The sequence below is a fragment of the Diabrotica virgifera genome, chromosome 4 (genome assembly GCF_917563875.1).
Source record: "Diabrotica virgifera virgifera chromosome 4, PGI_DIABVI_V3a".
Classification (NCBI taxonomy): Eukaryota; Metazoa; Arthropoda; class Insecta; order Coleoptera; family Chrysomelidae; genus Diabrotica; species Diabrotica virgifera.
In genome coordinates this window covers 108558720-108584632 of record NC_065446.1, presented here as the reverse complement: position 1 = coordinate 108584632, position 25913 = coordinate 108558720, and the positions used below count along the sequence as shown (strand labels likewise).

The 25913-nt window shown below is 34.3% G+C and overlaps 1 protein-coding gene across 4 annotated transcripts in view; it reads left to right on the top strand.

The window, feature by feature from the left end:
• LOC126883097 (phosphopentomutase) overlaps positions 1-25913 on the top strand; it is a 166977-nt gene that overhangs the window by 78673 nt on the left and 62391 nt on the right. For 2 of the 4 annotated variants that reach the window (XM_050648339.1, XM_050648338.1), the window contains exons 2-3: positions 20582-20927; positions 23832-24000. In XM_050648339.1, the coding sequence (XP_050504296.1) occupies positions 20599-20927; positions 23832-24000 (498 nt within the window). In that variant the 5' untranslated portion in view covers positions 20582-20598. Of the gene's footprint in view, positions 1-1848; positions 2070-20581; positions 20928-23831; positions 24001-25913 lie in introns of those variants that run through there. The other 2 variants (XM_050648337.1, XM_050648340.1) reach the window with 2 other exon arrangements.

The window sequence follows — 25913 nt, the reverse complement described above, 5'->3', positions numbered from 1 at the left end:
ACGCCTCAGCCGCATGGGGACACACGTGTAAAACCAACAAGAAAAAAATACAAACCATCCAAAACCACAAGATCAGGGAAGCTCTGAATGTACCTAGATATGTCCCATTAAGATACGTATTTGGACATACGCAACAAAAGAAAGTCCTGAGAATGATAGACGAAAGAGCACATGAAATATTTAACAATATCAGGAACCATCCTAGCAGATTATTAAGAGAATTGACTAACTACGACGAAAACCAAAGAACGGTACATAGACGGCCTAGACAGCAGTTAGCTGGATATAGAGGAAACCCTTAAGAATGAAGTGAGATAGCCACAGGATATCGAAACACAAATGTCGTCCTTCAGGCACTAAGTACCCTTCATATAGGTCAAATGGACTATAGCCGCGGAATGTAAGCATCGAGGTCACGTACCGACAGACGTGGGCTTGATGGCCACACCTTTCGGGCGCTCAGCCGTCGAGGAGAACAAAATTTATTTTGCCAATTCGCCGGCTGAGTGACCGAGCACACACGGTATGGACAGCGAGACACCGATTTAGATCGGTGCCTTGATATGCAGAACACATTTTTTAGGATCTCTTCCGAGTAGGCATTAAAAGAACTGGCGACAATACGCATCCCTGTCTTACGCCACGTCTAATTTCAATTTCCTCTGACAGTTGTTCGTTAACATGTACTTTTGCTCGCCGCTTATAGTATAAATTAGATATTATAAATTAGATATAATCCTGAGGTCATTGTAGTCTAAATCTAGTTTTCTTGTACGAAAAAATTAGGTAGGTGTAGGTAGGTACTAAAATTAAGAGGAAACAGTAGCGATCAACAGGTAGCGAAAACGCGTTCCAAGATTGCGGCTGTAATTTTGAATATTTTTTCGAGATATTTGGCACACGTATTCGTAATATAATAAAGAATGGCGGTACAGAGCCCAATTTTAAAAATATATTAATATGTGGAAAGTACTCTGTAATTAAATACAATATTAAAAAAACGAGCCTGTACCGCCATTAAGAAGAACAAAAAAATACACTTTCTTCAGATAAACTTTTTTATCCGATGCCTAGATTTTGTGTCATTTTGGAACTACTAAAATTTTTTATTTCATTAGTAGTTCCAAAATGACACAAAATCTAGACATCGGATAAAAAAGTTTATTTGAAGAAAGCGTATTTTTTTGTTCTTCTTAATGGCGGTACAGGCTCGTTTTTTTAATATTGTATTTAATTACAAAGTAATGTCCACATATTAATATATTTTTCAAATTGGGCTCTGTACCGCCATTCTTTATTATATTACGAATACGTGTGCCAAATATCTCGAAAAAAATATTCAAAATTATAGCCGCAATCTTGGAACGCGTTTTGGCTACCTGTTGATCGCTACTGTATCACCTTAAGTGCTGGGCTAATTTTGTTGAAGTTTTCGGATTGTTAAACAAATAATTAGGTATGTAAACTTGGTTTTATTTTCATGATTAGGGTACCTTTACTTATCTGTTATTGTTATGGTCTTCTATATCTCACCACTATAACTCTCTCAGATATTATTGTTAACAATTTGTTACCTATTACCTTATGTGTATGTAACTCATATCTCTTTGACAACTGATAAAAAAAGATATTTCAGTGGTGAATGTAATGAATAAATACCTATCTACCGCCACCTAAACCACTACTTCGTAGACCGTGACGGTTTATGACTCAGCAATTTTTAGTACCTATTCTAAATTCTAAAGGAAAAAATGTATGAACACAGATAATAATTAATCGATATAGTATTTTTCTGTGCGTCCCGAATATTGTATATAAAATTAAAATTATTTTTAAACCTTGTCAGTTTACTATTAAGAGTATGACGATAATGTAACATCATACTCATTCATATTATTATTATGATATAGTATAACATTGCATTTGCGAAATACCATCTAATCTTAACAAGGCTGGTAGTGCGTGGTTTAATAAACAAAAATCATTTTATCGCATTTAGATAGAGATATATAAATTGGAAACAGTTTAATACTTAGGTGATTAATAATCAGTTAGCAACTGCTTGGTAGGTAAGTACCTTCATTTAACACAGTAATTTTTAAATATTTATAATCTGGATAATTTGATAGCTTAAAATATTACAATTATTGAGATCAAACACCAATAAAATTTCACTAATCTCTTGTGCCTAATAAGTAATAACCATATATAAAAATAGGTATCATTCATATTACTTTCGGTCTACTTGAAAATAAATTCATTTATTTTATTATATAAAATAAGAATATAATACAATACAACTTATGTGCTAATTTTTGACCTTCCACAATACTTGATAAAAGTTTAAGGTTATGGCCTTGTATTTTGTATTGTAGGTTAAGATTATTAACGTTTTGTCAAATGTTGTTTTTTATTGTTCTTGTATTTCACTTTCGTATGGTACTTTCAATAACACACAATGTTTTTTCTATACTTATGTATAAACACATTTTTCTAAATTTTTTCTTCTTTCTGATCATATTTTTTTTAATAATTACACACCTAAGCTCATCGGCGTAGATACTCTTGTTTTCAGGGGGCGCTGGGCCCCAATGTACGGTGCATTACAAAAATAATTTTTTTTTATTTGCCTTGCAATGAAAAAATAAACTAGAATAAATGCGTTATATTAGCATACTGGTTTTATTTTTTCCACCTACCTCTACCGAAAGTATACTTTTCCGGACCTGATTGTAGGGAGCAAAGTTGTACTTTTCCTCCCTAGGGAGGAAAAGTAAAAGTGACGTCATGGTATTTCATTCATGAAATACAACTTCTTGACCCCCTGTACAATATCTATTTTCTATTACGTAAGTATCTGTACATTTTAACGTTTATTTATAAAACACCCTGTATTTTGCAGAATGGTAAAAAACAGTAAATTGTTATTTTGATTTAACAATGTTTACATTAATAATTTGACTTATATTTGACAGTTGACAGTTATATTGTACCTACTTGTTAGTTTTAGTTGTAATAAATTTTGTTGGTTAGTTACATAAATAAATTAAATAAAAATGAAAAATGACTTGTTATAATTTGAGGAAGGTGGAAAAACCATATTATGTATAACATGGGAGTAAAGTGCCTTTTCCTCCCTTGAGGAAACTTCATTCTCTAGAGGAAAAGTAGCACTTTCGTCCCTTGTTATACAAATAGCTATTTTTTATATACCTATAGTAGGGAAAATGAAAGATTACCCATGAGCGATCATATTAAACACATCTTTTCCATGTTCCAGAAAGTAATTAACCAGTACCAGTATTATAAGAACAGTTTATATAGGGCGTCCCAATTTCGCGAACTAAACATCGGATCGAAAAACTGAAAAATACGTGTTCAATAATTTTCAAAAATCTATCCAATGACACTAAACACCCACCAACCCCCACTACACCCCTGGAGTTGGGTGGGGAGTAACTTTAAAATCTCAAATGGAAACCCCTAGTTTTTCTTGTAGATTCGGATTCGTTACGTAAAAGTTAGCAACTTTTATATAAGACATGTTTTCAAACTGTGGATAGATGGCGCTACATTGGGAAAAACGATTTATCCTGATACCATAGGTAAATTATAGAAACGGTCTAATATCTCGAGAAATACACTTCCAAATGAGAAACCAAAAAAAAAGGTTTGTAATACTTTTCGAAAACCTATCGAATAAAACTAAACATGACCCTCCAACCCACCCCCTGGAGGTGGGGTGGGGGGTAACTTTAAAATCTTAAATAGCAACCCCCACTTTTTATTGCAAATTCGAATTCGTCCTGAAAAATTAAGCAACATTTATTTGAAACATTTTTCAAAATTGCTGATAGATGGCGCTAATAAATCGTATTTTTCCAATTAAAGCGCCATCTATCAACAATTCTAAAAAATGTTTCGGATAAATGTTGCTTAATTTTTCATGACTAATCCGAATCTGTAATAAAAACATGGGGTTGCTATTTAAGATTTTAAAGTTAGCCCCCACCCCACCTCCAGGGGGTGGGTTGGAGGTCATGTTTAGTGTTATTCGATAGGTTTTCGAAAAGTATTAAAAACCTTTTTTTTTGGTTTCTCATTTGGAAGTGGAAGTGTATTTCTCGAGATATTAGACCGTTTCTATAATTTACCTATGGTATCAGGATAAATCGTTTTCCCAATTATAGCGCCATCTGTCCACAGTTCGAAAAAATGTCTTAAATAAAAGTTGCTTACTTTTACGTAACGAATCCAAATCTGCAAGAAAAACTAGGGGTTTCCATTTGAGATTTTAAAGTTAACCCCCACCCTACCTAAAGGGGGTTTAGTGGGGGTTGGTGTTTGGTGTCATTGGATAGATTTTTGAAAATGATTGAACACGTATTTTTCAGTTTTTCGATCCGATGTTTAGTTCGCGAAATATTCGACCGTTCCACTACTTTTGGGACACCTTGTATAATTATTACATGTAATTGCGCTGGCCATTTTTTTTTGTGGGACGGTGACAGGAAAATACAGCGTGTTTTATATGTTCGTTTATGGGTAAATAATCTTTCATTTTTCCTACTATACCTATTACATATACTTATAATAATATGTTACCGTAAAAACCCGATTTCAGTTAAAACCCGAATTTACTAGGAACAACTCGTTTTAACTAAGTATGCGTTTTAGACAATTCTAGTTTTAACTAATAGTGCAAACTAGAACTATCAAATATGATCAGTTAATCTAGTTGAGAATAAGCATAATTCAGTCAAAACTAGTTTTTGCTAAACTTTTCAGTAATTTCCAGATACAACTAAAACTCGGAAAATAATTTGCTACCCTGGTTGTTTGTAAATAATTTCTGTAAAACGTACAATACTCGACAAGGTAAAAACACGTTTAAATGATGAATTTACTTGAGCGCAAAAGAAACTTTAAACTTTGAAGAATAAAAAAAGTTGTATGAAATTATGCGTTTCTGCAGAGCTAGCTATCGTGGCATTTAGAGTTGCATAACTTGTCCTTCGTCTGTCGTACATAAGCATCTATTAGTGTTGCAAGCAGTGATATGATATCACTGGTTGCAAGTCTTCTTATATAGGTACGCAACGTGTAAATCCTTGAACTTTGCCTATGGCAGCACATCTAGCAGCAGTTCTAAGGAAATATTTTCTTCGGGCCCTTCATTAATCCGGATCCACATCAATAAAAATTTGTGTGTGTGTGTTGTATTTTAAAATACACAAAATATTTGCTGCACAAATTTAAATCTAGTCAAGTATTTTTACGATGGAGTCCAGAAAGCCACTGCGCATTCGCTAGGAAAAATATTCCGATTGGGATTTTTTGCACAAGCTTACTCAAAAAGGACCCCTTTTAACAAATTTGCATGTTGCCAGGACCAAAAGTGGGTCAAAAATTTTTTAAACGTCTTTTTTTTTGTTTTTTTTTTCTAAAATTATTTTTTTTTGCATGGAATAAAGTTTTTTTTAGGTTTTTTGGATCATTCCAAACAAAAAAGGTCTTTAGTGACTTTTCTCTAAAGTTGATAGTTTTTGACATATAAGCGATTAAAAATTGAAAAATTGCGAGATCGGCCATTTTTAACCTTCAAAAACTATGTGAAAAACTTAAAATTTGAATGTTGCCAAGGTAGGTAGATATTCTAAATCCCGAAGAGTTTTTTGCAATACAGTATTCAAAACTCCTTTGATTTTTAATTTCTAATCACTGCGCGACACTATTTTCCACCGTTGCATGTGTATACAGTATGGTGCAAATGAAAGAAATAAATTCGTTATTTCATAAACCGGCAACTTTAAGGAAAAAACCGGAAACAGGTCGATTTTTATTTTTAAGTTATGATATTGTGGCATATATGGTATACTAATGACGTCATCCGTCTGGGCGTGATGACGTAATCGATGATTTTTATAAATGAGAATAGGGGTCGTGTGGTAACTCATTTGAAAGGTTCTTCACTTCTCTATTCAGGAACATTTACATAATTATTTATACAGGGTGTCCAACAAATTTTTATTAAATTAAATTATTTGACAAAAAAGGAGTAGAAGAACACCCTGTATAAATAATTATATAAATGTTTATATTACTGAATAGAGAATTGAAGAGCCTTTCAAATGAGCTAGCACACGACCCCTATTCTCATTTAAAAAAATCATCGATTACGTCATCACGCCCAGATGGATTATGTCACTAGTATACCATATATGCCATAATATCATAACTTAAAAATAAAAATCGACCTGTTTCGGGATTTTTCCCTAAAATCGCCGGTTTACGAAATAACGAATTTATTCCTTTCATTTTTGCACCATACTGTCGGTGGAAAATAGTGTCGCGCACGCTTGATTTAGCAATTAAAAAACAAAGGAGTTTTGAATGCTGTATTGCAAGAAACTATTCGGGATTTCATCAACCGATGTTTAAAGAATATCTACCTACCTTGGCAACATTCAAATTTTCAATTTTTCACATAGTTTTTGAGGGTTAAAAATGGCCAATTTCGCAATTTTTCAATTTTTAACCGCTTATATGTCAAAAACTATCAACTTAGAGAAATGTCACTAAAGACCCTATGTATTTGGAATGATCCAAAAAACCTAAAAAAACTTTGTTCCATGCAAAAACAAATAATTTTAGAAAAAAAAACAAAAAAAAACGTTTAAAAAATTTTTGACCCACTTTTGGTCCTGGCAACATGCAAATTTGTTAAAAGGGGTCCTTTTTGAGTAAGATTGTGCAAAAAATCCGAATCGGAATATTTTTCCTAGCGGATGCGCAGTGGCTTTCTGGACTAATATAAATATTTATTTTGTGTATTGTACCGCCGAATCCACTTAGCGGATAAGCGGAAGTGGATAAGCAAGTCCATATTAACACTGTTGTGCGACGAAAATTGCTTTGAAGTCGACTGAAAAACCGCCAGTGTGACGGATACCGTGCGTTGTTCGTCACGAAAATATTTTTGCATAAATCCCTGCGGCGCACAGTCCACATCAATAAAAAGTTCAACGCAGACGAGCAAATTTGTGTCAAATACAACGTATCTACAACATAAATTTTTATTGATGTGGATCCGGCTTTAGATGTCAAAAACCTTTCAAATGTTGAATGGGTTGAATATGTGAGTTTATTTTGAGTGAAGTAAAAAACAGTCGTACTCCCAATCATTTACTGCATTGTTTAACTTCCGACGAAGGATTCGCTCTCTACAATATGCATCATCAAGTCAACGGTTACAAGTGAAATAAATGCTACAAATAAAAACCAGAGTTATGACATTGTTTGGTTGGAAAAAGATGCTATAAGATCAAGCCAATATTTAAAAAAATATATAAATTAAAACCACAGACAAATACATATGTATGCAATGCATACATATTATGCATACATACTGGTAAAAAACAAACAGTCATATGCCCGCAAACACATCCAACTGTATGCGGTCTGTCATTGTACAATGTAAACGTGTTGTACTTACATACCGTTACAAGGAGTTATATTAAAATTATGCTAATAGGAATTTGATTGGATAGACGGACAATGCTGCATAGGTTAACAAGTATATGGGCAAGTTCTTGAGGGTAGTGTTGCCCAAAATCGGTCTTGGTCTTGCAGTCTTGGTCTTGTTCTTGCGTTTTCGCAAGACCAAGACCAAGACCGCCTAATTTTAGCAAGACCAAGACCAAAACTTACCGTGCAAGACTTGAGCAAGAACAAGACTAAGCCTGCGAGACTCTTGCGTCTTGCAGTTAGAACTGAGGGTCGTTTTAGGGAGTATATAAGTTCGGCTATATTCTTAGATACTCTATGAGAAACAAAAAAAAATTGTAACAAAAATTTTGAAAATTGGACTTTGCGCATTATACGAACAATACCATAAACATACAAAGCGAATCAAAATATCCATTAAAAGAACACTCGACACATTTGACATGTACTGAGAGGTCATTATTATAATGTAACAATAAAATTTTTTAACAATGTATCAAAGATTTTCGCGGGGCCCTTTTCAAGAACTGATATAAGGTAGTGCTAGAAAATGTTCAATGGAACACCGTACTTATGTGAATGTGTACTCTTTTGTATGGTGTCGAAGGTTAGACTTTAACGGATACCCTTCTCAAAAAGCTGGAAGCCTTTGAAACCTTGGTGTATCGGAGGATCCTACGAATAAGTTGGGTGGATAGAGTTCGTAACGAAGTTGTTATACATCGGAGGGGAAAAATTACGGGAAGTCATCAGAGCAGTAAAAACTCGCAAACTTGAATATTTTTTTGGCCATGTTATCAGGTGCTTCCCGCTATCCGTATTATACTACGGGATGGAAGCGTGGACACTGAAGAGAATTGACGTGAGAAGACCGGAGACATTCGAGATATGGATGTACCGAAGAGTGCTGAAGATCTCATGGGTAAATAGAATAACCAACGTAGAGGTAATCAGACAGACGTATGCATAAGGAAAGAGAAGTAATTCTAACAATTAAGAGAAGAAAACTGAGATATATGGGATATGTGATGGGAGGAGATAAATATCTAATACTCCAGTTCATTATGTAAGGAAAATCCAGGAAAAAGATTTATAGGAAGCTGATAGCTGATTTAACTCATGACTGAAGAATCTTAGGGCATGTTTTGGATGTAGTAACAACGAATTATTTAGAGCCGCACTCTCAAAAGTAAAAATCGCTTTGATGATTGCCAACCTTCGAAGCGGAGACGCCACCTAGAGAAGAATGCGCCACCCAGAGAGTTATAATATACTCCATTTAATAATAAAAGGCAAAGGAGACGGAAGAAAAGGGCTTAGAAACCTAAGAGAGTGGTTTGAGAAACTCCAGCTTCCATTTTCCGAGCTGCCGCCAACAAAATTACTATAGCCAATTTTGATAGCCAACACTCGATAATCGAGCACGGCACATGAAGAAGAAGACATGTGTGAATAATTTTATTCCAAGGAAAACAACGAAAAGCCCCAGATACAAAGTTTACTACTTTTTAAACAATTAGAATAATTGAAATAAAAATATAATAAACAATATTTTAAATCTAAGACTTTTCGTTAATAAACTGCTTTCTGGCTGCATCCCATATCTCCGGATTTTACAATATATAATCACGTAGAGACGACGAAAATAGGAGAAAGCAAATAGAGGACACTTAGGCCACGCATTTACCTTCTCTTCGTCTAGGAAAAGGACCACCGAAAGACAGTTTCTAAATACTCAAAAACTGAGTAAAATGAAAAAGATTAAAAAGGGTTCAAGGCAGGTTTTGTTTATATTCGATTCAGAGTTGGACTACCATCTCCATATAGCAACTATTTCAGCATCCTTATGCATAAGGATGCTGAAATAGTTGCTATATGGAGATGGTAGTCCAACTCTGAATCGAATATAAACAAAACCTGCCTTGAACCTTATGCATAAGGATGCTGAAATAGTTGCTATATGGAGATGGTAGTCCAACTCTGAATCGAATATAAACAAAACCTGCCTTGAACCCTTTTTAATCTTAATAATTTTATTCCACTTTAAAATTCCTGAAATTCAAATACTCATCAGTACGAACTAACCAGCATCTGAAAGAATTACTAAGAAGTGCTGTCACCATTTATTCATTAAGATTTAAAGAATTATCAAAAGAAGTAAAAAAGCTGTGTAAAAAATTTTTCAACACCTCTTTTTGCATAACTTTTTAATACGCATTTAATGACGGCTTCTAAAAAAATTCAAATTTCTATCAAAGAATATCAAGGACCTTGGCCACCCCTGTTACACATAGGCGTAACCAGGGGGGGGTTTTGGGGGTTATAACCCCCCCCCATTGGGATGTACTTTGAGCTCTATACGCTTAACACCATGGTCTTCCAGTAGTTGTAACCCCCCCCCCCTTTCAGGTAGTTGTAACCCCCCCCCCTTAGGATCATCCTGGTTACGCCTATGCTGTTACAGACGACAATTAGATAAGAATTATTGTTTCATTAGTAGATAGAGATCTAGTACCTACTTACCATTGCAATCTAAATCACTTTGAGAATCTGGTTGATGGAAAAATGAAGAAATTTTGGGTATCTTCTTCAGAACTTCTTCCTTTTTTTTTCATTTTTCTTTTCATCGCTCCACTCAGCTACTCTCTTTTTATTTCACTCATTTTTTTCACTTCACAATATTTTCAGAATTTAAAATTTAAACTTTCTGAATCGACTGCACAAATTGAACCTAATAAACCTAATAAACTCTAATAAACCAAACTAAAAAAATAGATTTGAAAACAGATTCAGTTTTTTCAACAACATTTGTTCTTGTTATATTATACAGGGTGTTTCATTAATAATTGTCCATATAGTAACTGGAGAAACCTTAGCATAAAATACGAAGATTTAACCTAAAACGCTTAAATAAAATGTGGTTCCTTACTGAGTTACAGGGTGTTTTGTCTAAAAATTTAAAAGCTATTTTTGCTCAGCATTTTAAAACTATTCGACTTATCTTTTTCATACTTGGCAGAAAGTGCGACTACTGTACACCCTACTGAATTATGATAAACAAACGTTTATAGCTACTACCAGAGGCGCACGACAGGGGATAGTGAATGGTTGACCCTTCTCAAATTCTACGCCACTGGAGGAATTACTACTTTAGTGCCATTTTTAGATTCTCCAATACTTTCTACGAACATAATATACTCTTCATGGGTAACGATAAAGTCATTAGTTTTCGAGATATTTGAAGTTAAATATGAAACGGCACAGTTATTTTGATTAATTTGCGATATGATTCATATGATTAAAATTTAAAAATTATTTGTACTTAGTACTTTAAAACTATTTGGCGTATCCTTATCATACTTGGCAGAAAGTGTAGGTACTGAACACCCTACTAAATTAAGATAAATAAACGTTTCTAGCTACTACCAGAGGCGTACGACAGGGGATATTGGCTGGTTGACCCTTCCCAAATTCTACGCCATTGACGAAATTGCTATTTTAGTGTAATTTTTTGATTTTCCAGTACTTTTTATGTAAATAGTATACTTTTAACTCGTAACGATAAAATGATTAGTTTTCGAGATATTTGAAATTAAAAATAAAGCGACACAATACATTAATCAAAATAACCGTGTCGTTTCAGTTTTAACTTCAAATATCTCGAAAATTAATGACTTTATCGTTACGAATGAAGGGTATATTATTTTTATAGAAAGTATTGGAGAATCCAAAAATGGAACTAAAATAGCAATTCCGCCAGTGGCGTAGAATTTGAAAAGGGTCAATCATTCACTTTCCCCCGTCGTACGCCTCTGGTAATAGCCAGAAACGTTTGTTTAACATAATTTAGTAGTTTGTGCAGTACCTATACTTCCTGCCAAGTATGAAAAGGATACGTCGAATAGTTTTAAAATTCTGAGCAAAAATAGTTTTTAAATTTTTAGATAAAACACCCTGTAACTCAGTAAGGAACCACATTTTATTTAAGTGTTTTAGGTTAAATCTACATATTTTTTGCTAAGGTTTCTCCAGTTACTATATGGACAATTATTAATGAAACACCCTGTATAAGCCAAGGGTGACTGGACAATGAAAAAATGGCCTAAACAATAAATAGATTAAGTACATGAAAATATACCCAAAACAATATACACACTTTTTCAAATCGTCAAAGACTAAGCGATAACAAAAATTGCAATTTGGCCATTTTACAGTGTGTCACCGCCAACAGTGAATGAACAATGAAAAGTAACTTGAAACCAAAAACAAAGCTACTTTGTTGTTATGGAATACGGCGGCAAATATTATAGATAAAGAATCCATTATACGAAAAGGTCGACATCCAAACAATACACTGTTTCAAAGCGTTTTATTGGGGAAATTGTAGAATATTTTGTTCAATTTTTTAAATGGAAGTTTTTTTTCGACATGCAGCGCCGGGGCCCCGTATAATTGATACGGCGCGGCGGTAGCTACGCCTTTGCTCAGCAGCCGACTTCTTTGCTCTGAAATTATTAATTGTCCTGGTTTTGAGAATAGTCGTCTTCTAATCATATTCATATAACACATCATTCCTGCGTTGCGACGCCTACAGTAATATCGAAAATCGTATCCAAACTTTTTAAAAATATGTCACCTTAGCACTTATATTTCTCCAAGAAATTAACGCACCACCCATCTTTATTTATACGTCCATGGCACCATACCACCTTAAAAACGGGGCATTTTTAATGTCTCAAATTTCCTAAACCTGTTGTTATTTAAATTTAAGTGATTTTTTTAATATTTGGTCTTATTCTATTCTTTATAAATATCGCAGTAATAATATATATTGTTGGTAGACAGGTCAATTATTGTCAGTGTATACCGGGTGTACCAATCAAACTGTGTTTTTTCTTACTTTATAAATGCTTTGTTTACCAAATAGGGAGGGGTTGAAATTTTTCTTACAAACTGACGATTTATTTATTGCTCTAAAATCGGTTGAGATATGCAAATGAAATTTTGTGGGTTTTAAGAGGTAGTTTTAACTTTAGTTAGTTAGAACATAGACAGCGATCGTGGGTTCAAACCCCACCCGGTGTCAGTTGTTTAGATATTTATTAATTTGGCTAGTCTTTACCATGGCTATGATATTTTGGCTAGTCTTTACTATGGCTATGATATTCAAGCTTAAAATGTGCCTCTCTGTTACGTTGTTCTAAGATATGCAATAGGCTAATGGGCAACTGCGAGACTTGCAAGACTCTTGCTGCAAGACCAAGACCAAGACCGGGAGCGCAATACCAAGACCAAGACCAAGACCAGGTGTACTGGCGCAAGACCAAGACCAATACTGTCTAAGTCTCGTCTTGGTCTTGCATTTGGGCAACACTACTTGAGGGTAGAGAGAAAAGTGGCGAAAGACAGCCAACAACTCTGTTTGCTATTTTGTTTGTAAAGTGGAATAAAAAGTGTTGTCATCTATTTAATGTTTAATATGTAACTGTTTTAATTTTTTATTTATATTTACTAAAATATTTCTATTTAGTTATGTGTTAATAATTGTAAGACTGACAACGTTTGGATAAAAAAAACAACGTTTTGATCCTTTGCTGTTGTCTTCCTTTATCTCTTTTAGTTGTTTTCTTATTATTACTGTTATCTATTCATCATCCATCACACAGTCAAATTTGTCCACTGTCGGACATAGGCCTCCTCAAGATGTCGCCACCCTTCTCTGTCCTGCGCAGCTGCAATCCAGTTTGTCGCTATTCTTTTAATATCGTCGGTCCATCTAGTAGGTGGTCTTCCACGACTTCGCTGGTCTGCCCTTGGCCGCAACTCTAAAATCTTTTTGTCCATCTGTTGTCTCTCTGTCTTGCGACGTGTTCTGATCATTTCCACTTCAACTTCGTAATGCGTTTTATGATGTCTTCCACACTAGTTCTTCGCCGTAACGCATCATTTTGTATTCTGTCACTCAAAGTTAGGCAAAGCATGGATCTTTCCATTTTTCGTTAGTCATTCTCAGTGTTTCAGCTCCATAAGTGAGCTCCGAAAGTACGCACTAGTTAAATGCTTTTCTTTTAGCTTTATTGGGATGTTATCTATTACTTTTCTTTTATTCTTTCCTTTTTTGTTTTATTTATCATTCTTCTTTTTTTCTATTAATGTTTCCATTATTTTAATCATGCCATCCTCTTTCTTCTTCTTTCTCTCTCTGTCACTTTTAGAAGGTATCCGTGTTGTCATTTTACTTCTTCTGAAATATTCATTTCTGGTTTCTTCTCTTGCGTTTCGTTTCTTCATCTGTATCTGTTTCACTTCAAAAATAAAACTAAGTTTTCAATCTAATAGCACATAAAACAACATCCAAAAATGTTATTCTACATCCTACCAGGCTGAAAATAATGGGAACCTTCTCTGGTAACACCTCCGAGGCTTCTACAATTTGCAAGCCATAACGGATGCTGAGACTAAGGAAGATGAGGGAATTTTACAATTTATAATTCACGTCCTATCTTCTCAGCGCGGTAAAGTTCCAACGAGAATGGTTCCCTTCGTACTCCAATCGGAGTAAACATGTAAATAAAAAATGAATAACCATTTTCAATTTCGTTGTAACACGAAACTACAGCCACATCATTATTCCAGTTCAATCAGAGAGTGCAGCAAGCACCCCTACCGGATTCGAAACTTATTAGTATCTCATCAGGAGGCACATATGCTGCTCTCTCTGACCCGACTAGGACAAACCCCGGCGTGCAGTCACGGATTGCAACGAACGAAATCGCAAGGATGCCCTAGCTGCAACTGCTATCAAAAAACTAAGTTTTCAATCTAATAGCACATACCCTAATAACACAAAACATTCCAGGAATGTTCCTGGAAGGTACACACAGGATATTGAAAACATTCCTGGAATGTCCCCAAAAGCACACGAACGTCCCTGGAAAGTCCCAGGAAAGTGCTGTGTCAGCATTTTAAACATTCCGTGAATGTCTTGTTGGAACATTCCATGAATGTCTACGAATGTTCTTTGAACATTCACAGTATATTGTTTAGACTGAATGTCTTGTTGAAACATTCCATGAATGTTCTTAGGACATTCAAAGTATATTTTTTAGACATTCTCTGAAATATATCGTCAGTGATGTGACAATACCTCCTATATGTTTTTTCATGAGTTTTGCAGGAGACGAAAAACATTTTTTACGGTCACCTCCTGTTTTCATACGTAAGTTTTGACTTGTTTTGTAGTAAATAGATAGTTGAATTTACTACAAAACAAATCAAAAAATATATGAAAACACGAGGTGGCCCAAACAAGTTTTTCATCTCCTACAAAATTCATGAAAAAGCAGATAGGAGGTATTGTCACATCACCGACGATATACCAGAAGTACAGTAGGGAAAATGAAAGAATACCCATGAACGAACATATAAAACACGCTGTATTTTCCTGTCACCGTGGCACACAAAAAACTGGTCAGCACAAGTACATGTAATAATTATTGTTACTTGCACTGGACAATTTTCTTTGTGACACGGTGGCAGGAAAATACAGCGTGTTTTATATGTTCATTCATGAGTATTCTTTCATTTTTCCGACTGTATACATATGTAGCCATACCAAATAATACATCCTTGATAAATATAAACATTTTTATTGCACAAAATCTTGTCATATATTTTTTTCCATAATCATCACTACGATGACGATTCATTGTATTGAATTGTTCATTAGAATTACAATCTGGTGATAACTCTTACCTAAATTTTTAGGTCAGAGCCATTTAAATTTAACCTAAATTACTACTGTTCCTTAAATTGAAGAGCTTACCCATAGCGTCTCTTATCTAATCTAACAGGCACACAAGCACTATGCTCTGCTTTTCTAACCGCACTATTCTAACATACACATGCACACAAGCATTATGCTCTGCTATTCACTATCACTCAGACTAGTTCAAAAGGCTTTGTCCTCTTCAATCTTCTAGTTTGCCCAGTAGTATCCAGGAGCTGGATTTCCTCAATATTCTTGTAGGTACTTACGAAGTTGTTGCTTGTGACTTCCAACTTTACTCCAACTTTAAAAACAAATCCAGCTGTAAAATATTTATGTGCCTGAAGGCTTTTGTATGCTTTCATCTATAATATCTATAATAGTAATTTGGTGGAATGCACTTTATGGTAAAATCCAATTCTGACTGAATTGTATATGGATCTAAATCCCCAATTATTTTCAGCTTCAATAAATATCTAAAACAATAAAAGAAATAATGTTATTGCTTGCAAAATTCATCAATATTGATAAATATCAGAGAAAAATGAACATTGATAAAAATTGTTTGCCCTACCTTTCTCCAAACATCTGGTGTCTCCAATAATAATTTCCTTAAATAATCACTTTGCAGTGTGGTAAAGTTTATAAAGTTCACAAAATACAGCAAACGAAATCCAAATGAATCCAAAATATGACGATAAACAGTGAAATGATGAAATGAAATGATATTACAAACATAACCTCTGTAACCTGTATGCCATGCCAACCAGAACCAGAAGTCACGTGGTTTGGATTGCCTAAATACATATACACGCGCAGCAAATTTGAAAATGAATGCAAATTGAATAGTAAATGGCCTCTCTTAAAATATAGGACATTGGTAGTATGTTCATAGAATGTCTTGTGGTAACATTCCACGAATAACTTAATCAGATATTCACCGAATGTTCCTTGAATGTCCAGTACATTCAAACATTAATAGAACTTTGATAGTACATTCCTGGAATGTTTTGTGTTGTTAGGGTAAAACAACATCCAAAAATGTTATTCTACATCCTACCTGACTAGCGTCATCTGGCAACTGAAAGGTAAAGTTTTCAATCCTAATAGCAACATTAATAATATTGAAAAATATTAAAAATATTACTAAAAGATTTTTAAATTGAAAACTTATTGGTCCATTTCCCTGGTAACACCGCCATGGCTTCTAAAATTTGCAAGTCGATGGATGCTGCAGTGAAGACAAGAGGGAATTCTAAAAAGTTTCAATTCAATAAATTAAAATTATGTCTTTGCAATCCCAAAATACAGTGGGCATGGCTTTTTCGAGCCATGGATCGACTCTTAGCCATTTCGTAGCACTTTTGCCGGCTTCAGTCCATTTCCTTGCGTTCGTTCCCTGGTGTGTGGTATTGGATCCAGGTTTCATCAACGGTTACCAATCGACATCAAAAGTCTAACGGGGTACTTGCGCTTCGTTAGGTCCAAAACTGCACACCATAATATGTAGACCAGGGCGTATCTGTGAAAAAACGTCTATTTTTGGATGTGCTAGGTGGCATTCGGATTTTTGCAGATAAAGTTAGGTGACAACTTTAACAATAATAATTGAAAATCCACAAGCAAAAATTTCCTGTAGCTGGTTGTATACCATTAATTACAAGTAAATTTTAATAAAAATTTTTGTCTTGGTAAAAGGTATATTAGTTTAAAAAGCCCCTATAGGGCTACAAACATGGAAACAAAACGTTTTCGCTCTGTAACAAGAGCATCATCAGTGTTACCTAAAATAAGTATAACCATATTAATTAAAGCAAAATGTTAAAGTTAAAATGATGACCAAGGTAAAAGCAAAGTTTGGTTATACTTACAAGAACATGGCGAGCCAACCAAAAAATACAAAGGTCAAAGCCTTTCAAAAACACGTGGTAAGTGGGAGTCATATGTTGCCCTAGGGCCATAGCCATTGGAATTTTATCCATCCTTTGGATTTTGCAATGTTTGCATCTATATAAGACTTTTAGTCTGTTTTTGAAAGGCTTTGACCTTTGTATTTTTTGGTTGGCTCACCATGTTCTTATAAGTATAACCAAACTTTGCTTTTACCTTGGTCATCATTTTAACTTTAACATTTTGCTTTTATTAATATGGTTATACTTATTTTAGGTAACACTGATGATGCTCTTGTTACAGAGCGAAAACGTTTTGTTTCCATGTTTGTAGCCCTATAGGGTTTTTTTTTAAATTAATATACCTTTTACTTTTTACCAAGAGAAAATTTTTTTATTAAATTTTACTAATAATAATTGACTTTATGCTCCTTCTCAAATATACCCGGAACATTAATAAAAAATAAAAATATTTAAAAATTTCGAAAAGCATCAATTTTTTTTCTATTTTCTTTGCTTATAACTTTAAAACGATTCACTTTGGAAGCAAGTCTTAGGGAAATAAAATAAAGATAATTTAATTTTGTACGATATACGACTGGTTAAAAATGTCCCTTTCTGCAAAATAGCAATAAATAGAAAATAAGGGGGCAAAATAAGCCTGTTTTTATTAAATGTTTTTGACCACTTTGGTTGCAGTTAGAACCTTCGTAATTATCTTAGAAAATTGTTATAACATACTTCAATTTTTTTAAAAACTTTCTGAACAAAAAGTAGACCATTTAGAAGTTGGGCAATTTTTTTACATATAAAGATACTCTCTACGTATCTAATACACTTTGCAGAATTAAAATCGTAGTATGTAAACAATTTTACTAAGGGGGGGGGAGGGGGGGATACAACGGCGTCGTCTATTCGGATGGACTTACCCAAGTTTATTTTTACTTACCCAAGTTACTTTTTACCTTCCTGTTTTAGGACAACAGTAAAATGTATTTCGAATTAAATAAATTATATACATTCTTCTTTTTGTCTCAATTAATTTGATTAAAAAATGTTTTTGCGCACCCTGTATAAATAATTATGTTAATGTTTATATTAGTGAATAGAGAATTGAATAACCTTTTGAATGAGCTATCACACGACCCCTATTATCATTTAAAAAATCATCGATTACGTCATCACACCCAGATGGATGACGTCATTAGTATGACGTATATGCCAAAAATTATAATTTAAAAATAAAAATCGACCTGTTTCGGGATTTATCTCCAAAGTCGTCCATTCTCGAGAAAATGAATTTATTCCAACTCAAACGTCCTCACTGCATTTGTTTATAAGCTAAAGAACTGCTTATAACTTGAAAACAGTGCGGAGGCCGCTTAAATAGTCCGATTTTAATTCTTAGGTCTGGATCCCGCGTATGAAAAAAAAGTTGATTAATAGCAAGCTGAAAATTTGTTAATAGCTTAAGGGTGTGTATAACAAACTTTGATATACGGGAACACTGGAACAGGGGCAGTTTTAATTGTGGAACTGGTTAAAAATTTGGAACGGTCACACCACGAAAACGGCACATTTATTTTGTCCGACAGAACAGACTTACACTCTCCGAACAGAGATTAAACTCTCATGCAAAAATCAGACTGCTATTTATCACCAAATGGGCGTTTTAATAAGTGGAACATGTAGAATATGTCAAATGACAGGATTTATGACAGGTGATAAATAGCAGTCTGATTTTTGCATGAGAGTTTTAGCTCTGTTCAGAGAGTTTAAGTCTGTTCTGTCGGACACATTAAATGTGCCGTTTTGGTGGTGTGACCGTTCCAAATTTTTAACCTGTTCCACAATTAAAACTGCCCCTGTTCCAGTGTTCCCGTATATCAAAGTTTAAACGACTAGACACCTTTAAGCTATTAACAAATTTTCAGCTTGCTATTAATCAACTTTTTTTTTCATACGCGGGATCCAGACCTATCTGTAAAGTGTATTAGATCGGTAGAGCGCCTCTTTATAAGCTAAAAAATTAGCAAACTTCTAAAGGGTCTACTTTTTGTTCAGAAAGTTTTTAAAAAATTTGAACTTTTTTAAAAAAATTTGGATTGCAAAATTATTATTCAAAATTTATTAGGTCGATTTTAATGAAATTTCGTAAACGGTTTAAGTATTCATACTTCATGAAGTAAGAATTTTCTAAACGAAAAACAAAGGTTCTAAGTGCAACCAAAGTGGTTGAAAAACATTGACTAAAAACAGGCTTTTTTGCGCCCTTATTTTGTATTTATTGCTATTTTGCAGAAAAGGTAATAGGTTTGTTCTAGCATCAGTTTCAAACGGTTTGAAACCATCAGCGAATAGTGGACCAGCGCGAGTAGAGGGGATAGCACTGGTGACTGCATTATGTTCTGTCACTGACCAACTGTTTGCTGACGGTTTCTGACTAGTTTGACTGTTTGCTAGAACAAACCTATTAATTTAAGACATTTTAAACCAGTCGTGTATCATACAACATTCAATTATCTTTATTTTATTTCCCTACGACTTTGTTCCAAAATAAATACTTTTAAAGTTATAAGCAATGAAAGTAGAAAAAACTCGATGTTTTCGAAATTGTTAAATATTTTAATTTTTTTATTAATGTTCCGGGCATATTTGAGAAGGAGCATAAATCAGTTATAATTATTGAAGTTGTCAGTAGTAATTGCACAAGAGCTCTAAAATTATTGAATTTTTCCCGAGTCTCACTTTGGCAGTTTTAATTTCACGAGCCGAAGGCGAGTGAAATTATGTAAAAGTGTCACGAGGGCAAAAATTCTATATTAATTTTAGAGTTCGAGTGCAATTTCTTGCGATTATTTCATGAATAAAACTGTTCAAAACCAAAATTTTATTGTAATTTATATATGTAAGTACCAATTAATGAAATTAAACACACAGTTGTTATAAATATGTATTTGACGGTTGAAAGTCATCACTTTTATAATTTTTAAAACATTTGTCATTAATGTCACTGAGTGTATTTTTTCGTAGCAACGAAGGGCATCTGACGTAATATGCTTAACGACGGGAGATTATCAAAAATTATCACCTTAATTTACATGTCTGTAGCTTTCTATTGGTCAGAATCTCCTATGAATGAAATAATCACCTAACTTTATCTGCAAAAATCCGAATGCCCCCTCTCACATCCACCTCAAAACAGATTCGTCCTGGTCTAATGCGTAAGTTTTGTCTGTTGTAAATTTACTTAAAATTATGTTTACATGCTATAGAATCTAACAACTTACATCTGTTTTTTATATTCTTTTTGAACATATTCGTAATATTTTCTTTTTTAATTGCATAATCTGTCATTACAACTTCTTATTATTCTAAATATTTTGATTAGTATATTGATTGTTGTTTTCTGTTTCAGCTGTTAAGTAGCCAAAAATGTGTGACATCGACACAGGTTGTGCTGCCTTGGACCAAAAGGTAGCTGAATGGTTGGCCCTGGACAAAAATGAAACAACTTCTAACGCTATGCGAACTCTGCTACATGAAAAGAAATTCCAGGAAATAAATAAAATTCTCACCAAAAGACTTGGTTTTGGTACCGCTGGTTTAAGAGGAAAAATGGGTGTAGGATACGCTTGCATGAACGATCTAGTCATCATCCAAACTGCGCAGGGATTTTTTAATTATTTAGTGAAGCTTGATGAGAAGTTATTAAAGTCAAATGGGATTGTTATTGGTTATGACGGAAGACATAATAGCAGAAGGTAAAATCATTATTATTTATCAGATTTTATGTGTTTTCTATACTCATATTCATATTATGTTATCAGGAAAATCGTATATATGATCGATACTCCAAACTGATAGCGAACATATACCATAATGAAACCATGACTATTCAAACATACCAAATCTATAAAAATCAAAAGAGGAATTAGACAGGGAGACACGTTATCTCCGAATCTCTTTACGGCAGTACTGGAACATACTTTTAAACAATTGGAGTGGGACGTCAAAGGAATAAATATCGACGGCGAAAGGCTCTCCCACGTACGATTCGCAGACGACGTAGTTCTTATAACAGACAACTTAAAAGAGATTAGAACAACTACGCTTACGACCGGTTTCACAAAGTAAAGTTAACTTGTGGTTAAGAGATAACCTCAAAATTACCCCAAAATATGCGTTTCACTTTCATAATTTTTACCCTTTTGGGTATACCCATATAGGTAACCCACTCCAACCTCTGGTTAAAAATTCTGTGAGTTAACCATACTTCGCCGTTGACCTGAAACTAAAACGCATATTTTGGGGTAACCTCTGGTTATCTCTTAACCACAAGTTAACTTTACTTTGTGAAGCCGGCCGTTACCGAGTTAGATGCCGCCTGTAAGACAGTTGGTTTAAACATAAATTTTTGATAGACGCACTACATGACACACCTGGTATGAAGCGAAAATCAAAAAGTCGACTTCAACGAAATAGCATTTGTCCATAAATATGAATACTTAATTCATGAAATCCAAATTGCCAAGTAGGATCAAACTGCCGAACTACAAAGAAGAATCACCCAGGTATGGGGCGCATATGGAGCTATCAGACATCTTCAAGAGCAACATGCCAAATTATTTGAAAAAGGAGACGTTCGACCAATATGTGCTTCCAGTCATGACTTACGGCGCTGAAACACTATCGTTAATCCAGGCCAAAGCAACCAAACTTAGAGTGGTGCAAAGAAGAATTGAACGGTCACTGCTTGGACTGACTCTCAGAGACAGGGTTCTTCTTCTTCTTCTTTTGCCCTTTAATTCGTCCAATTCTGAACATAGGCTTCCCCCAGTTTCCTCCATTCGCTTCTGTTTAGTGCTTTCTGTTTCCAGTGCGTTCCTCCTATCTTTTTAATGTCGTCTCCCCATCTCATCTGGGGTCGTCCTCTTGCTCTCTTTCCTGTCCATGGTCTCCATTGTTGTATCGTGCTATTCCACCTATTGTCCGTTTGTCTAGCGTTATGACCTGCGAAGCTCCATTTTAGCCTGGTTATATGTTGGCCTGCGTCTTTGACTTTTGTTCTATTTCTGACCCAGTTGTTTTGCTTTTTGTCTGTCAATTTTACTCCTAACATTGCTCTCTCCAGGGCTCTTTGTGTCTTTATTATTTTATCCATGTTTGCCTTGGTCAAGGTCCATGTTTGGCATGCGTATGTGAGAATTGGGAGTATGCACTGGTCAAACACTCTTGTTTTTAAGTATTGTTGTATTTTTTTATTCTTTAGGACCCATTTTAATTTTCCAAATCCTGCCCAGGCTAATCTGACCCTTCTTTTTACCTCCGCTGTTTGGTTTTCCTTATTTATTTTTATAATCTGTCCCAAATATATATAATCATTAACCGCTTCTATTGTGGTGTCGTTTAGTATTACGTTTCTATTGTCTTGTGTGTTTGTCATTGTTTTTGTTTTGGCAAAATTCATTTTTAGACCTATTTGTTCGGATTCATTTGCTAGTTCGGTTAGCATGGTTTGTAGTTCTTCAAAACTTGATGCTATGACTACTACATCGTCTGCATATCTTAGGTGGTTTAGTTTCTTTCCATTTATGTTTAAACATAAATGGAGAGACAGGGTTAGAAACGAGGAAATCAGAAGGACAGGCGTCACAAATGTCATAAAGCGAATAGAATGGCTGAAGTGGAATTGGGCGGGCCATGTAGCAACAATGAAGGACAAGAGGTGGACCCAAAAAATTACAGTGTGGAAACCACGAGCAGACAGAAGAAGTAGAGGTAGATCACTTACAAGATGGACAGACGACATCAAAAGAGTTGCTGGAAATTCACCTTTGGATGCAGAAGGCTGGTGATTCAATATTTATGGTGAACATGTAATAAGGATGGCTTTAAAAGGATGGGTAGGTGGAGTAACGGTGATCACGTGCGAAGAGCTGATTTGGAAAGCATTAAAGTTGAACTTAAGATTAATAAACACAAGAGGAAAGTAATGGTGATAGACAGATTCAACCCTATTCGGATGAATAACCCTGGCAGGAATGACTATCTCGGAGCTAGTTTAACTGAGGATGGCAACTGAATAGCATAGATATGGCAAAAAATTCGGTGAGCCACCTTGGATAGATATATCGCTAAAAAATAAATATGTGATTGGTGTGGTGAATGCACTCGTATTCTCAATATTCCTATACGGGGTAGAAACCTGGACTCTTTACTTACAAGACTGCTAGAAATAAATGCCTTTCAGATGTGATGTTGGAGAAAAATGCTGCGCATACCTTGGACAACTGATGGGACAAACGTTTCTATTTCATCCACGTAGATCAAGGACGAATCATCCGAACCCCAATGCTCTCCAGGCACTCGTATATAACCCCCGCCAGAGCACGCTGATTCGCTATGAGGGGCTACTACCATAATTATGCTTGTCATGAGAGTCTTGGGAAATCAGACTCCCACCGGAGTCTTCTTTGAGCAAAGTCCAGGACAGCATGAGACGCTCTAGTCCCTTCTTCTAGTGGTCTTCTGTTTCTTGACATCTTTATGTGCTTTGTGTGTCCGAGCATCGAGCTTCCATAAATCTGCCAGAGTTTTTCGGCTAAGTAGACTCTAGAGTCTGAACACTCGGATGGGATTTGTATAAACAGTATTTGTTGTTTTAGATGGGCGGAGCTAACAGCCTCAGTATTTCTTCACGCTGGATATCCAGTGAAATTGTTCAGCACGATATGTCCTACTCCATTCATTCCATATGCTATTAGACAATTTGGTTGCGCTAGCGGCGTGATGGTGACAGCATCTCACAATCCAAAGGAAGATAACGGTTACAAAGTAAGTTACTCAACTTTTTTTTATCTTTGTAGCATTTTTCTTTTACCCTGTATAAGATTTTAATCTTCTGATTAGATTTTAATCGGCGTTTTATATTTTTTACATATTCGAACGAGAGTTGTTCATAATTAGACTTAGGCAAATATGCAAATAAAAACATATGGAATATGCGCATAAATATGCAGTATTTTATACAAAAATATGCATGTTTATCTAAAAAATATGCATATAAAAATAAAAAAATATAATTGCATATATTTAAACAACTCAGAAAGTATTATCCGTTTTATTTACAAACATAAAAGTAAGCAAAAGAACTATGAATAGTAAAATTAAATTCATCATTTCATTCACGTATGTTTCGTATTTCAAACTACTAAAGAAATGAATTTAAAATATCTTCATAACTTATAGTATTTAACTATTTAAGTATTTTTACAAATAAATGATATTACTTCGAATTGTGCTAACACTAAATGATTAAATGCTGTTTAAATTTTTTTAACAAAAACTTATGGCTTCTGAGTAGGTACATATTACAATATATTTTTTAAATGAAAAAACTTATTTCTACATCAACCGATGTACTGGGGCATTTTTCAAATTTACGGTAATCTTTGCTTTCACATTAAATTGTTCCTAAGAGTGTCCATCCTAGTACCTACTTGAACTAAGTACTTCAGAAAGGACCTGGTAACTATTTTCATAACAATTAAAATCAGGAATCTTGAAAATATCAAGATAATATGACTGTGAGAGCAGGAAGGTCCCCCAAATATGTTCAGGAGATTCTTTGTTTTTGTTTGTTTATCTAACAAAAAATACTACGAGCCTAAATCTAAGCACACAACTAAATGTTATTGTACGAGAAAACAATATTAAGCGAATTTTCAGTACATTATTGAATGATTTGAATTTTTTAGATCCTATTATTTCATCACAAGAAATTTAAAGAATGCCTGAGAAAATAAAAAATATATCGATTTATTGCAAACTTCTCTTGTGTCAGCACATATTAGAAAACATTCTCGTATAAAATAATGTAACACACAAATTATGTAGTACTTCCAGTTTTACCATAAATTGAGCAGTAAACTTTATCCTTATCCGTAGATGTAGGTTTTATCCAAGTTTGAAGCAGTGTTTATTTTCGGTAGTTTCAAATTGCACTTCACAATATTATTACAAAGACAGGTGTTACCGGTTCCAATTTTACAACATAATTGATTTCTAAAACTGACCATCCCAATAAAAGATTTTACCTAGAGGTATAAACTAGCAGATTTTGGAACCCTTATTCAAGGACAAAACTACAATAAATATCTAGAGATATTGAAACAAAATTAAATATTCGGATTTCCAAGCTCTTGATTTCTTTGATGAACATCTATACAACTAAAATTTCAAGTTATATGCACTTTATGCATACTTTTAAAGAAATATGCAAAATTTGACATTTTTGCATATTTTATGCATAATATGCAAAATATGCAATTTGCATATTTGCCTAAGTCTATTCATAATCATTCGAATAACATCTCAAAACCTTCGAAGAAAAACACTTTAGTGTCTCTTCGAATGTAATACACATCCAGTTATTTATTTACACAACCAATTTGTCTTAGGTAACTGTGTCTTTATTAAATCGATTTCTCTGTAAATCTCATCTTTCTTCTTCTTGCAGTGTTGCAACGAGATGAAAGTGGTTATTCGTTTTTATTTCTATTAATACTACTCCTATCTGAGTATGTCGGGTTCCATTTTCGTTGGATTTTTTCCACGTTGGGCAGATGGGATGTGAATTGCCAATTATAAAATTCCCTCTACCTCTTTCGTTCCAGCATCCGATTGGCTTGCATTTTTAGAAGCCACGGAGGTGTAACCAGAAAATGGTCCCAATAAGGTTTTTAATT